This window comes from Phyllobates terribilis, unplaced genomic scaffold, assembly GCF_046119375.1.
Source record: "Phyllobates terribilis strain yellow unplaced genomic scaffold, ASM4611937v1 Scaffold_4__5_contigs__length_816908805, whole genome shotgun sequence".
Taxonomy (NCBI): domain Eukaryota; kingdom Metazoa; phylum Chordata; class Amphibia; order Anura; family Dendrobatidae; genus Phyllobates; species Phyllobates terribilis.
In genome coordinates, this window is record NW_027362764.1 from 17,814,513 (window position 1) to 17,829,755 (window position 15,243).

A 15,243-nucleotide genomic window follows, 5' to 3' on the forward strand; every position below is an offset into this window, starting at 1 on the left:
GGCAAATACTGGACTATAATATCCCCCCGCTAATCACCTGCAGATACCGGACTATAATATCCCCCCACTAATAACCAGCAGACACCGGACTATAATATCCCCCCGCTAATAACCAGCAGACACCGGACTATAATATCCCCCCACTAATAACCAGCAGACACCGGACTATAATATCCCCCCACTAATCACCAGCAGATACCAGACTATAATATCCCCCCGCTAATCACCTGCAGATACCGGACTATAATATCCCCCCGCTAATCACCTGCAGATACCGGACCATAATATCCCGCCGCTAATCACCTGCAGATACCGGACTATAATATCCCCCCGCTAATCACCTGCAGATACCGGACTATAATATCCCCCCGCTAATAACCAGCAGACACCGGACTATAATATCCCAGCACTAATAACCAGCAGACACCGGACTATAATATCCCCCCGCTAATCACCCGCAGACACCGGACTATAATATCCCCCCGCTAATCAGCTAATCACCCGCAGATACCGGACTATAATATCCCCCCGCTAATCACCTGCAGATACCGGACTATAATATCCCCCCGCTAATCACCTGCAGATACCGGACTATAATATCCCCCCGCTAATAAGCCGCAGACACCGGACTATAATATCCCCCCGCTAATCATCTGCAGATACCGGACTATAATATAACCCCGCTAATCATCTGCAGATACCGGACTATAATATAACCCCGCTAATCACCTGCAGACACCGGAATATAATATCCCCCCACTAATCACCCGCAGATACCGGACTATAATATCCCCCCGCTAATCACCCGCAGACACCGGACTATAATATCCCCTCGCTAATCATCCGCAGACACCGGACTATAATATCCCCCAGCTAATCACCCGCAGACACCGGACTATAATATCCCCCCGCTAATCACCCGCAGATACCGGACTATAATATCCCCCCGCTAATCACCTGCAGATACCGGACTATAATATCCCCCCGCTAATCATCTGCAGATACCGGACTATAATATAACCCCGCTAATCACCTGCAGACACCGGAATATAATATCCCCCCACTAATCACCCGCAGACACCGGACTATAATATCCTCCAGCTAATCACCTGCAGATACCGAACTATAATATCCCCCCGCTAATCACCTGCAGATACCGGACTATAATATCCCCCCGCTAATCACCTGCAGATACCGGACTATAATATCCCCCCGCTAATCATCTGCAGATACCGGACTATAATATAACCCCGCTAATCACCTGCAGACACCGGAATATAATATCCCCCCACTAATCACCCGCAGACACTGGACTATAATATCCCCCCACTAATCACCCGCAGATACCGGACTATAATATCCTCCAGCTAATCACCTGCAGATACCGGACTATAATATCCTCCAGCTAATCACCTGCAGATACCAGGCTATAATATCCCCCCGCTAATCACCCGCAGATACCGGACTATAATATCCCTCCGCTAATCACCCGCAGACACCGGACTATAATATCCCCCCGCTAATCACCTGCAGATACAGGACTATAATATCCCCCCACTAATCACCCGCAGACACTGGACTATAATATCCCCCCACTAATCACCTGCAGATACCGGACTATAATATCCCCCCACTAATCACCCGCAGACACCAGACTATAATATCCCCTCGCTAATAAGCCGCAGACACCGGACTATAATATCCCCCCACTAATCACCTGCAGACACCGGACTATAATATCCCCTCACTAATCACCCTCAGATACCGGACTATAATATCCCCCCGCTAATCACCTGTAGAAACCGGACTATAATATCCGCCCACTAATCACCTGCAGATACCGGACTATAATATCACCCCGCTAATCACCTGCAGAAACCGGACTATAATATCCGCCCACTAATCACCTGCAGATACCGGACTATAATATCACCCCAGCTAATTACCCGCAGACACCGGACTATAATATACCCCCACTAATCACCCGCAGATACCGGACTATAATATCCCCCCACTAATCACCTGTAGAAACCGGACTATAATATCCGCCCACTAATCACCTGCAGATACCGGACTATAATATCACCCCGCTAATCACCCGCAGACACCGGACTATAATATCCCCCCGCTAATCACCTGCAGATACCGGACTATAATATCCCCCCACTAATCACCCGCAGACACCGGACTATAATATCCCCCCGCTAATAACCCGCAGATACCGGAATATAATATCCCCCCGCTAATCATCTGCAGACACCGGACTATAATATCCCCCCACTAATCACCCGCAGATACCGGACTATAATATCCCCCCACTAATCACCTGTAGAAACTGGACTATAATATCCGCCCACTAATCACCTGCAGATACCAGGCTATAATATCTCCCCGCTAATCACCTGCAGATACCGGACTATAATATCCCCCCGCTAATAACCCGCAGACACCGGACTATAATATGCCCCCACTAATAACCTGCAGACACCGGACTATAATATCCCCTCACTAATCACCCGCAGATACCGGACTATAATATACCCCAGCTAATCACCTGCAGATACCGAACTATAATATCCCCCCGCTAATCATCTGCAGATACCGGACTATAATATAACCCCGCTAATCACCTGCAGACACCGTAATATAATATCCCCCACTAATCACCCGCAGATACCGGACTATAATATCCTCCAGCTAATCACCTGCAGATAACAGACTATAATATCCCCCCGCTAATCACCCGCAGATACCGGACTATAATATCCCCCCGCTAATCACCCGCAGACACCGGACTATAATATCCCCTCGCTAATCACCTGCAGATACAGGACTATAATATCCCCCCACTAATCACCCGCAGACACTGGACTATAATATCCCCCAACTAATCACCTGCAGATACCGGACTATAATATCCCCCCACTAATCACCCGCAGACACCAGACTATAATATCCCCTCGCTAATCAGCCGCAGACACCGGACTATAATATCCCCCCACTAATCACCCGCAGACACCGGACTATAATATCCCCTCACTAATCACCCTCAGATACCGGACTATAATATCCCCCCGCTAATCACCTGTAGAAACCGGACTATAATATCCGCCCACTAATCACCTGCAGATACTGGACTATAATATCACCCCGCTAATCACCTGCAGAAACCGGACTATAATATCCGCCCACTAATCACCTGCAGATACCGGACTATAATATCACCCCAGCTAATTACCCGCAGACACCGGACTATAATATCCCCCCACTAATCACCCGCAGATACCGGACTATAATATCCCCCCACTAATCACCTGTAGAAACCGGACTATAATATCCGCCCACTAATCACCTTCAGATACCGGACTATAATATCACCCCGCTAATCACCCGCAGACACCGGACTATAATATCCCCCCGCTAATCACCTGCAGATACCGGACTATAATATCCCCCCCAACTAATCACCCGCAGACACCGGACTATAATATCCCCCCGCTAATCATCTGCAGACACCGGACTATAATATCCCCCCACTAATCACCCGCAGATACCGGACTATAATATCCCCCCACTAATCACCTGTAGAAACAGGACTATAATATCCGCCCACTAATCACCTGCAGATACCAGGCTATAATATCTCCCCGCTAATCACCTGCAGATACCGGACTATAATATCCCCCCGCTAATCACCTGCAGATACCGGACTATAATATCCCCCCACTAATCACCCGCAGACACCGGACTATAATATCCCCTCGCTAATAAGCCGCAGACACCGGACTATAATATCCCCACACTAATCACCCGCAGACACCGGACTATAATATCCCCCGCTAATCACCCACAGATACCGGACTATAATATACCCCCACTAATCACCCGCAGACACCGGACTATAATATCCCCCCGCTAATCACCCGCAGACACCGGACTATAATATCCCCTCACTAATCACCCACAGATACCGGACTATAATATCCCCCCGCTAATCACCCGCAGACACCGGACTATAATATCCCCTCACTAATCACCCACAGATACCGGACTATAATATCCCCCCACTAATCACCTGCAGATACCGGACTAAAATATCCCCTCGCTATTAACCCACAGATACCGGACTATAATATCCCCTCGCTAATAACCCGCAGACACCGGACTATAATGTCACCCCACTAATCACCAGCAGACACTGGACTATAATATCCCCCCGCTAATCACCTGCAGATACCGGACTATTATATACCCTCGCTAATCACCCGCAGACACCGTACTATAATATCCCCCCACTAATCACCTGCAGACACCGGACTATAATATCCCCCCACTAATCACCTGCAGATACCGGACTATAATATCCCCTCGCTAATCACCCGCAGACACCGGACTATAATATCCCCCCCACTAATCACCCGCAGACACCGGACTATAATATCCCCTCGCTAATAACCCGCAGACAAAGGACTAAATATCCCCCCACTAATCACCCGCAGACACCAGACTATAATATCCCCTCACTAATCACCCACAGATACCGGACTATAATATCCCCCCGCTAATAACCAGTAGATACCGGACTAAAATATCCCTCACTATTCACCCACAGATACCGGACTATAATATCTCCCCTGCTATTCACCCGCAGACACCGGACTATAATATTCCCCAGCTAATAACCAGTAGATATCGGACTAAAATATCCCCCAGCTAATAACTCACAGATACCAGACTATAACATCCCCCCGCTAATCACCTGCAGATACCGGACTATAATATCCCCCCGCTAACAACCCGCAGATACCGGACTATAATATCCCCCCGCTAATGACCTGCAGATACCGGATTATAATCACCCGCAGATACCCGACTATATTATTTCTGACGCTAGTCACCAGCAGATACTGGACTATAATATCCCCCAAATTAATAACCCGCAGATACCGGACTATAATATACCCCTGCTTATCACCTGCAGAAACCAGACTATAATATCCCCCCAAAAATCACCTGCAGATACTGGACTATAATATACCCCTGCTTATCACCTGCAGAAACCAGACTATATTATCCCCCATATAATCACCCGCAGATACCGAACTATAATATCCCCCCACTAATCACCCGCAGATACCGAACTTTAATATCCCCTCACTAATCACCCACAGATACTGGACTATAATATCCCCCCGCTAATCACCCGCAGATAGTGAACTATAATATCTCCCAGCTAATAAACAGCAGATACCAGACTATAATATCCCCCACTATTCACCCGCAGATACCAGACTATAATATCCCCCAGCTAATCACCCACAGATACCAGGCTATAATTTCTCACCCGCTAATCACCCGCAGATACCGGACTATAATATCCCCCCGCTAATCACCTTTAGATACTGGACTATAATATACCCCCGCTAATCACCTGTAGATACCAGGCTATAATATCTCCCCTGCTATTCACCTACAGATACCAGAATATAATATCCACTTGCTAATAACCAGCACATACCCGACTATAATATTTCTGCCGCTAGTCACCCGCAGATACCGGACTATAATATCCCCCGATAATTACCTGCAGATACCGGACTATAATATCCCCCACTAATCACCCGCAGACACCGGACTATAATATCCCCCTGCTAATAACAAGTAGATACCGGACTATAATATCCCCCTGCTAATAACCAGTAGATACCGGACTATAATATCCCCCCCGCTAATCACCTGCAGATACCGGACTATAATATCCTCCCACTAATAACCCGCAGATACCGTATTATAATATCCCCCCGCTAATAACCCGCAGATACCGTACTGTAATATAGCCCCGCTAATCACCCGCAGATACCCGACTATATTATTTCTGACGCTAGTCAACCAGCAGATACCGGACTATAATATCCCCCAAGTTAATAGCCCAAAGGTAACGGACTATAATATCCCCCACAAATCACCTGCAGATACCAGACTATAATATACCCCTGCTTATCACCTGCAGAAATCAGACTATATTATCCCCCATATAATCACCCGCAGATACCGAACTATAATATCCCCCCACTAATCACCCGCAGATACCGAACTATAATATCCCCTCACTAATCACCCACAGATACTGGACTATAATATCCCCCAGCTAATCACCGGCAGATACCGGACTATAATATCCCCCACTAATCACCCGCAGATACCCGACTATAATATCCCCCCGCTAATCACCCACAGATACTGGACTATAATATTCTCCCGCTAATAACCTGCAGATACCGGACTATAATATCCCCCCGCTAATTACCCACTGACACCAAACTATAATATCCCCCCGCTAATAACCCGCAGATACCGGACTATAATATCTCCCCACTAATCACCCGCAGATACCGGACTACAATAATCTCCAGCTAATAACCCGCAGATATCGGACTATAATATCCCCCCGCTAATAACTCACAGATACCCTACTATAATATCTCCCCTGCTAATCACCCACAGATACCGGACTATAATATCTCACCCGCAAATAACCCCCGAAGATACCGGAATATAATATCCCCCAGTTAATCACCCACAGAAACCGGACTATAATATCTCACCCGCTAATCACCCGCGGATACCGGACTATAATATCCCCCCGCTAATCACCCGCAGATACCTGACTATAATATCCCTGCCGCTAATAACCCGCAGATACCAGACTATAATATCCCCCAGCTAATCACCCGCAGATACCGGACTATAATATCCCCCGCTAATAACCCGCAGATACCGGACTATAATATCCCCCGCTAATAACCCGCAGACACCGTACTATAATATCCCCCCGCTAATAACCCGACTATAATATCCCCCCACTAATCACCCGCAGATACCGGACTACAATATTCTCCCGCTAATAACCCACAGATACCGGACTATAATATCCCCCCGCTAATTACCCGCAGACAGCAGACTATAATATCCCCCCGCTAATCACCCGCAGATACCGGACTATAATATCCCCCAGCTAGTCACCCGCAAATACCAGACTATAATATCTCCACCGCTAATCACCTGCAGATACCGGACTATAATATCCCCCAGCTAATCACCAGCAGATACGGGACTATAATATCCCCCCGCTAATGACCTGCAGATACCAGACTATAATATCCCCCAGCTAGTCACCCGCAAATACCAGACTATAATATCTCCACCGCTAATCACCAGCAGATACCGGACTATAATATCCCCCCGCTAATAACCTTCGGCCAAGTCTGAGGTCCAGAGCACTCTGGAAGAGATTTTCATCCAGGATATCTCTGTACTTGGCCGCATTTATGTTTCCATCAATTGCAACCAGTCGTTCTGTCCCTGCAGCTGAAACCCCCCCATAGCATGATGCTGCCACCACCATGTTTCACTGTTGGGATTGTATTGGGCAGGTGATGAGCATTGCCTGGTTTTCTCCACACATACTGCTTAGAATTATCACCAAAAAGTTCTGTCTTCGTCTCATCAGACCAGAGAATCTTATTTCTCATAGTCTGGGAGTCCTTCATGTGTTTTTGAGCAAACTCTATGCAGGCTTTCATATGTCTTGCACTGACATGCACTGTGAGCTGTGAGGTCTTATATAGACAGGTGTGCGCCTTTCCAAATCAAGTCCTATCAGTTTAATTAAACACAGCTGGACTCCAATGAAGGAGTAGAACCATCTCAAGGAGGATCACAAGGAAATGGACAGCATGTGACTTAAATATGAGTGTCTGAGCAAAGGGGCTGAATACTTATGACCATGTGAGATTTCAGTTTTTTAATAAATTGCAAAAATTTCTACATTTCTGTTTTTTTTCTGTCCAGATGGGGTGCAGAGTGCACATTAATGAGAAAAAAATGAACGTTTTAGAATTTACCAAATGGCTGCAATGAAACAAAGAGTGAAAAATGTAAAGGGGTCTGAATACTTTCCGTACCCACTGTCCTCAGTGGTTAGCACTATAGGGCATAACAGTATAGGGCAGAACAGTGGATCACTAGTTAGCACTGTACTGTGTATAGGGCAGAACAGTGGATCACTAGTTAGCACTGTACTGTGTATAGGGCAGAACAGTGGATCACTAGTTAGCACTGTACTGTGTATAGGGCAGAACAGTGGCTAGCATTGGGCAGCATGGTGGCTCAGTGGTTACCATTGTTGCCTTACAGCACTGGGATTCATCACGGACAACATCTTCACGGAGTTTGTCCCTCCTCCTCGTGTTTGCGTGGTTTTCCTCCACCATCATCACTTACCTGCAATCTGCACTGAGGCTTTGGTCTTGGAGATGGAGGTTTCACAGACATATTCTCCAGAGTCCTTGGAGGAGACCTCATGAATTATGATCCAGTTCTCCGTTCCCTCCTGGCAGACCTCATATTTCTGGCTTTTCTTCAGCACTTTCCCGTCTTTGGACCACTTGACATTTGAGTCTTCCTTGGAGAGTTCACATTTCAGCACAATGTCTTCTCCAGCAGCGGAAGATTTATCTTCCAGGGGACGGGAAATAATTGCAGGCTTTTCTGAAATACAAAGGAAGGTTGAAGGCGAGAAGATCAAAACCAGCCTGACGCCTCGTTGCCCAGCCTCATGGGTACTCCTCACCTCTGACGGTCAGCGTGGCTTTGGACGTCAGATTTCGAGCTGTGAAGAGCACGTCCCCGGCATCGCTGGCCTTCACCTCTTTGATGTTCAGCAGGTATTTCCGTCCCTTGTTGGACACCTCGAACCTTTTATCATTCACGATGTCACTTCCGTTCACCGTCCAGGAGCATTCATCGATGCTCTCGTGAGACAGGACGCACTCGAAGCTGCAGCTCTCGCCTTCCTTGGCCTCGGTGCTCTTCAGGCGTTTTGTGATGCCGATGTTCAGTTCTGCGAGGAGCATAGTGGAGGATTAGAGGCAGAGTCCCCGGATAACATGAGATTGTGAGGAGGGTAATTATAATCTACGGTACGGACTTTATTATTGATGTATCAGGATTATGGATCAGACAGTGTAAACTACCGATCGCACCACCTGCTAATCTGGTGGAGCCACACGCACCAACACCTGTGGGACTGGACCACCGTCTGATGACCGTAGGACAGGGTGGGCATCAGCTGACAGCTATCCTTCATGTATGTCCACGTGACAAGCCCCCACCACAGACACGGGGATGATGGGAATGTAGTGTTTACCTTGCACGCCAACTTTGGACTTGGCCACATCGGTGCCGATGTCACAGGTGTAGAGTCCTGCGTCGGCCTTGTTCAGGTGGTGGATGGTGAGGGACACGCTTTTTCCAGCTTGGACCTGCTGATATTTGTCTCCATGCGGCAGGATTTGGTCGTTCTTCTTCCATACAGCGGTGACTTTTGGTTTTGAGACCTCGCACTTCAGAGTGACCGACCCTCGCTCCTCCCCCACAGCGTCATCTAGAGACTTCAAGAACACCGCAGGCTTCTCTACAAGGTGAAAAACATTCCAGCATGTTACTAGACTGGAGTAAAGACTCACCTCCTCAGTGGAGTCCCTATGACAATACTTCTTGCTTATGTGCTGCTAGATTAGTGTTATCATAGAGACATTATTCAAGCCGTGTATTAATCTGGTCCCCGACCATCCAAAAATCCCACTGATCTGGCATCTACTATCTCAAGGGTAGCAATCTGGATGAATCAAGGTCCTCCAAGCAGAACTTAGCAACAGGCACACGAAATGTGACCAGAAATATGATAGGAATCTGGAGGAGCCTAATAATTGGGAATACTGGTGCTTTGACAGATGCTGGATCCTACACCTTCTTTTACCCACATTCCCGTGCCTTCCTCCTGCCACCTTCCTCTCTCCCTCCACCTTCCTCCACTTCCTATCTCCCTCCACCTTCCTTCCCATGTGTTCCTCCCACACCTCCACCTTTTCCCTCCACCTTCATTTCCCCACCTTCCTCTTCCTTCAGCATTCCTGCCTTCAGCCTTCCTCCGCCTTTCTCCCTCCACTTCCTCTCCCCACCTTTTTTTCTTCTGTCTTCCTCTACCTCTACTCTACCTCCACCTTCCTCTCCGGCCTCTCTTCACCTACCTCTGCCTTCCTCCCTCCATCTTCCTCTCTCCTTCCATCTTCCTCCCCTTGCCTTCCTCCATCTACATTCCTATCTCCCTCCGCATCTCTCCCCATGTTTTCCTCCCACACCTCCACCTTCCTCCCTTCCTGTATCTCTACTCTACCTCCACCTTCCTCTCCGGCCTTCATTCACCTTCCTCTGCCTTCCTCCCTCCATCCTCCTCTCTCCTTCCGTCTTCCTACCCTTGCCTTCCTCCATCTACCTTCCTATCTCCCTCTGCATCTCTCCCCATGTTTTCCTCCCACACCTTCACCTTCCTCTCTTCCTGTATCTCTACTCTACCTCCACCTTCCTCTCCGGCCTCCATTCACCTACCTCTGCCTTCCTCCCTCCATCCTCCTCTCTCCTTCCGTCTTCCTCCCCTTGCCTTCCTCCATCTACCTTCCTATCTCCCTCTGCATCTCTCCCCATGTTTTCTTCCCACACCTCCACCTTCCTCCCTTCCTGTATCTCTACTCTACCTCCATCTTCCTCTCCGGCCTCCATTCACTTACCTCTGCCTTCCTCCCTCCATCCTCCTCTCTCCTTCCGTCTTCCTCCCTCCATCCTCCTCTCTCCTTCCGTCTTCCTCCCCTTGCCTTCCTCCATCTACCTTCCTATCTCCCTCTGCATCTCTCCCCATGTTTTCTTCCCACACCTCCACCTTCCTCCCTTCCTGTATCTCTACTCTACCTCCACCTTCCTCTCCGGCCTTCATTCACCTACCTCTGCCTTCCTCCCTCCATCCTCCTCTCTCCTTCCGTCTTCCTCCCCTTGCCTTCCTCCATCTACCTTCCTATCTCCCTCTGCATCTCTCCCTATGTTTTCTTCCCACACCTTCACCTTCCTCCCTTCCTGTATCTCTACTCTACCTCCACCTTCCTCTCCGGCCTCCATTCACCTACCTCTGCCTTCCTCCCTCCATCTTCCTCTCTCCTTCCGTCTTCCTCCCCTTGCCTTCCTCCATCTACCTTCCTATCTCCCTCTGCATCTCTCCCCATGTTTTCCTCCCACACCTTCACCTTCCTCTCTTCCTGTATCTCTACTCTACCTCCATCTTCCTCTCCGGCCTCCATCCACCTACCTCTGTCTTCCTCCCTCCATCTTCCTCTCTCCTTCCGTCTTCCTCCCCTTGCCTTCCTCCATCTACCTTCCTATCTCCCTCTGCATCTCTCCCCATATTTTCCTCCCACACCTTCACCTTCCTCTCTTCCTGTATCTCTACTCTACCTCCACCTTCCTCTCTTCACTTACCTCTGCCTTCCTCCCTCCATCTTCCTCTCTCATTCCGTCTTCCTCCCCTTGCCTTCCTCCATCTACCTTCCTATCTCCCTCTGCATCTCTCCCCATGTTTTCCTCCCACACCTTCACCTTCCTCCCTTCCTGTATCTCTACTCTACCTCCACCTTCCTCTCTGGCCTCCATTCACCTACCTCTGCCTTCCTCCCTCCATCCTCCTCTCTCCTTCCGTCTTCCTCCCCTTGCCTTCCTCCATCTATCTTCCTATCTCCCTCTGCATCTCTCCCCATGTTTTCTTCCCACACCTTCACCTTCCTCCCTTCCTGTATCTCTACTCTACCTCCACCTTCCTCTCCGGCCTCCATTCACCTACCTCTGCCTTCCTCCCTCCATCTTCCTCTCTCCTTCCGTCTTCCTCCCCTTGCCTTCCTCCATCTACCTTCCTATCTCCCTCTGCATCTCTCCCCATGTTTTCCTCCCACACCTCCACCTTCCTCCCTTCCTGTATCTCTACTCTACCTCCACCTTCCTCTCCGGCCTCCATTCACCTACCTCTGCCTTCCTCCCTCCATCTTCCTCTCTCCTTCCGTCTTCCTCCCCTTGCCTTCCTCCATCTACCTTCCTATCTCCCTCCGCATCTCTCCCCATGTTTTCTTCCCACACCTTCACCTTCCTCCCTTCCTGTATCTCTACTCTACCTCCATCTTCCTCTCCGGCCTCCATTCACCTACCTCTGCCTTCCTCCCTCCATCTTCCTCTCTCCTTCCGTCTTCCTCCCCTTGCCTTCCTCCATCTACCTTCCTATCTCCCTCTGCATCTCTCCCCATGTTTTCCTCCCACACCTTCACCTTCCTCCCTTCCTGTATCTCTACTCTACCTCCACCTTCCTCTCCGGCCTCCATTGACCTACCTCTGCCTTCCTCCCTCCATCTTCCTCTCTCCTTCCGTCTTCCTCCCCATGTTTTCCTCCCACACCTTCACCTTCCTCCCTTCCTGTATCTCTACTCTACCTCCACCTTCCTCTCCGGCCTCCATTCACCTACCTCTGCCTTCCTCCTCCACCTACCTATGACCTTCAGCTCTGCGCTGAGTGTCAGCTTCTGGGTCTTGAGGCTGACGGTGCCAGAGTCCTGGGCGGCCATTTGTTTCAGGGTGAGGGTGTGGCAGCCGCTGATCTTCTTGATGTCATTGTAGTTGTTGGTGTAGAGCAGTGTGTCATTTAGGAACCATTCCACCTCCTCGTCCTCGTGCGAGAGCTCACAGGAGAACACAGCACAGCTCTCCTCCTCCACCTCCACCTTGGTCAATGGCTTAAGCACTTTCACATCACGAGCTGCGGAGTTGTGGGCAGACAATGAAGTGACCGCTGCAGAGCTCCCACCGCCCCTCATCTAATACATACCTTGAACAGTGAGTGAGGCTGAAGTCAGGGCTGTACCAGCTTTACACGTGTACGTGCCGCCATCCTCAGGAGTCACCTTCATCATCCTCAGCTCTGCGGTGCCGCGCTCCTGCTTCACTCTGCATCTGTCTGAGGCTTCGATTAGCGTCTTCCCCTTGAACCACTCCACAAACTTAGGAGGAGGCCGGAACGCACAGGAGAAGAGGACGGACTGACGCTCGCTGACCGACTTATCCTCCAGCTTCTGAGTCACCTGAACTGGAATCTCTGGAATAGAAAAAGAAGTCAGGATCCTGGGAACAAGGAGTGAGTAAATCTGTGCCACTGAAGCAAGGAGACGGGCGCCCCTTAGACGCAGGAGACAGGTGCCCCTCAGGCAGAAGAGACAAGCGCCCCTCAGGCAGAGGAGACAGGTGTCCCTCATGCAGAGGAGATGAGCGCCCCTTAGACGGAGGAGACAGGTGCCCCTCAGGCAGAAGAGACAGGTGCCCCTCATGCAGAGGAGATGAGCGCCCCTTAGACGGAGGAGACAGGCGCCCCTCAGGCAGAAGAGACAAGCGCCCCTCAGGCAGAAGAGATGAGCGCCCCTCATGCAGAAGAGATGAGGGCCCCTCAGGCAGAAGAGACGAGCGCCCCTCAGGCAGAAGGGAAGAACGACCCTCATGCAGAGGAGATGAGCGACCCTCATGCAGAGGAGATGAGCGACCCTCATGCAGAAGAGACGAGCTCCCCTCATGCAGAAGGGAAGAGTGTCCCTCATGCAGAAGGGAAGAGCGCCCCTCATGCAGAGTAGATGAGCGCCCCTTAGACGGAGGAGACAGGCGCCCCTCAGGCAGAAGAGACAAGCGCCCCTCAGGCAGAAGAGATGAGCGCCCCTCAGGCAGAAGAGACGAGCGCCCCTCAGGCAGAAGAGACGAGCGCCCCTCAGGCAGAAGAGACGAGCGCCCCTCATGCAGAGGAGATGAGCGACCCTCATGCAGAGGAGATGAGCGACCCTCATGCAGAGGAGATGAGCGTCCCTCATGCAGAGGAGAAGAGCGTCCCTCATGCAGAAGAGAAGAGCGTCCCTCAGGCAGAAGAGAAGAGCGTCCCTCATGCAGAAGAGAAGAGCGTCCCTCATGCAGAGGAGAAGAGCGACCCTCATGCAGAAGGGAAGAGCGCCCCTCAGGCAGAGGAGATGAGCGCCCCTCAGGCAGAAGGGAAGAGCGTCCCTCATGCAGAGGAGATGAGCGCCCCTCATGCAGAGGAGAAGAGCGTCCCTCATGCAGAAGAGAAGAGCGTCCCTCATGCAGAAGAGAAGAGCGTCCCTCATGCAGAAGAGAAGAGCGTCCCTCATGCAGAAGAGAAGAGCGTCCCTCATGCAGAAGAGAAGAGCGTCCCTCATGCAGAAGAGAAGAGCGTCCCTCATGCAGAAGAGAAGAGCGTCCCTCATGCAGAAGAGAAGAGCGTCCCTCATGCAGAAGAGATGAGCGCCCCTCAGGCAGAAGGGAAGAGCGACCCTCATGCAGAGGAGATGAGCGCCCCTCATGCAGAGGAGAAGAGCGTCCCTCATGCAGAAGAGATGAGCGTCCCTCATGCAGAAGAGAAGAGCGTCCCTCATGCAGAGGAGATGAGCGCCCCTCATGCAGAGGAGAAGAGCGTCCCTCATGCAGAAGGGAAGAGCGACCCTCATGCAGAAGAGAAGAGCGTCCCTCAGGCAGAGGAGATGAGCGTCCCTCAGGCAGAGGAGATGAGCGCCCCTCATGCAGAAGAGAAGAGCGTCCCTCATGCAGAAGAGATGAGCGTCCCTCATGCAGAGGAGATGAGCGTCCCTCAGGCAGAGGAGATGAGCGTCCCTCATGCAGAAGAGAAGAGCGCCCCTCAGGCAGAAGGGAAGAGCGACCCTCATGCAGAGGAGAAGAGCGTCCCTCAGGCAGAAGAGAAGAGCGTCCCTCAGGCAGAAGAGAAGAGCGTCCCTCAGGCAGAAGAGAAGAGCGCCCCTCATGCAGAGGAGATGAGCGCCGCTCAGGCAGAGGAGATGAGCGCCCCTCATGCAGAAGAGAAGAGCGTCCCTCATGCAGAGGAGATGAGCGTCCCTCAGGCAGAGGAGATGAGCGCCCCTCATGCAGAGGAGATGAGCGCCCCTCATGCAGAGGAGATGAGCGCCCCTCAGGCAGAGGAGATGAGCGTCCCTCATGCAGAGGAGATGAGCGTCCCTCATGCAGAGGAGATGAGCGCCCCTCATGCAGAGGAGATGAGCGTCCCTCATGCAGAGGAGATGAGCGTCCCTCATGCAGAGGAGATGAGCGCCCCTCATGCAGAGGAGATGAGCGTCCCTCATGCAGAGGAAATGAGCGTCCCTCATGCAGAGGAGATGAGCGTCCCTCAGGCAGAGGAGATGAGCGCCCCTCAGGCAGAGGAGAAGAGCGTCCCTCAGGCAGAAGAGAAGAGCGTCCCTCAGGCAGAAGAGAAGAGCGCCCCTCAGGCAGAGGAGATGAGCGCCCCTCATG

General features: G+C 50.8%; 1 protein-coding gene across 1 annotated transcript in view; it reads right to left on the reverse strand.

Moving 5' to 3' along the window:
* The window catches only part of OBSCN (obscurin, cytoskeletal calmodulin and titin-interacting RhoGEF), a 528,918-nt gene that overhangs the window by 325,740 nt on the left and 187,935 nt on the right, over window positions 1-15,243 (reverse strand). Inside the window, exons 29-33 of the mRNA XM_073676881.1 lie at window positions 12,755-13,021; window positions 12,419-12,685; window positions 9,209-9,475; window positions 8,633-8,902; window positions 8,284-8,550 (exon numbers count right to left, since the gene is read on the reverse strand). Coding sequence (XP_073532982.1) covers window positions 8,284-8,550; window positions 8,633-8,902; window positions 9,209-9,475; window positions 12,419-12,685; window positions 12,755-13,021 — 1,338 coding nt within the window. The remainder of the gene's footprint in view (window positions 1-8,283; window positions 8,551-8,632; window positions 8,903-9,208; window positions 9,476-12,418; window positions 12,686-12,754; window positions 13,022-15,243) is intronic.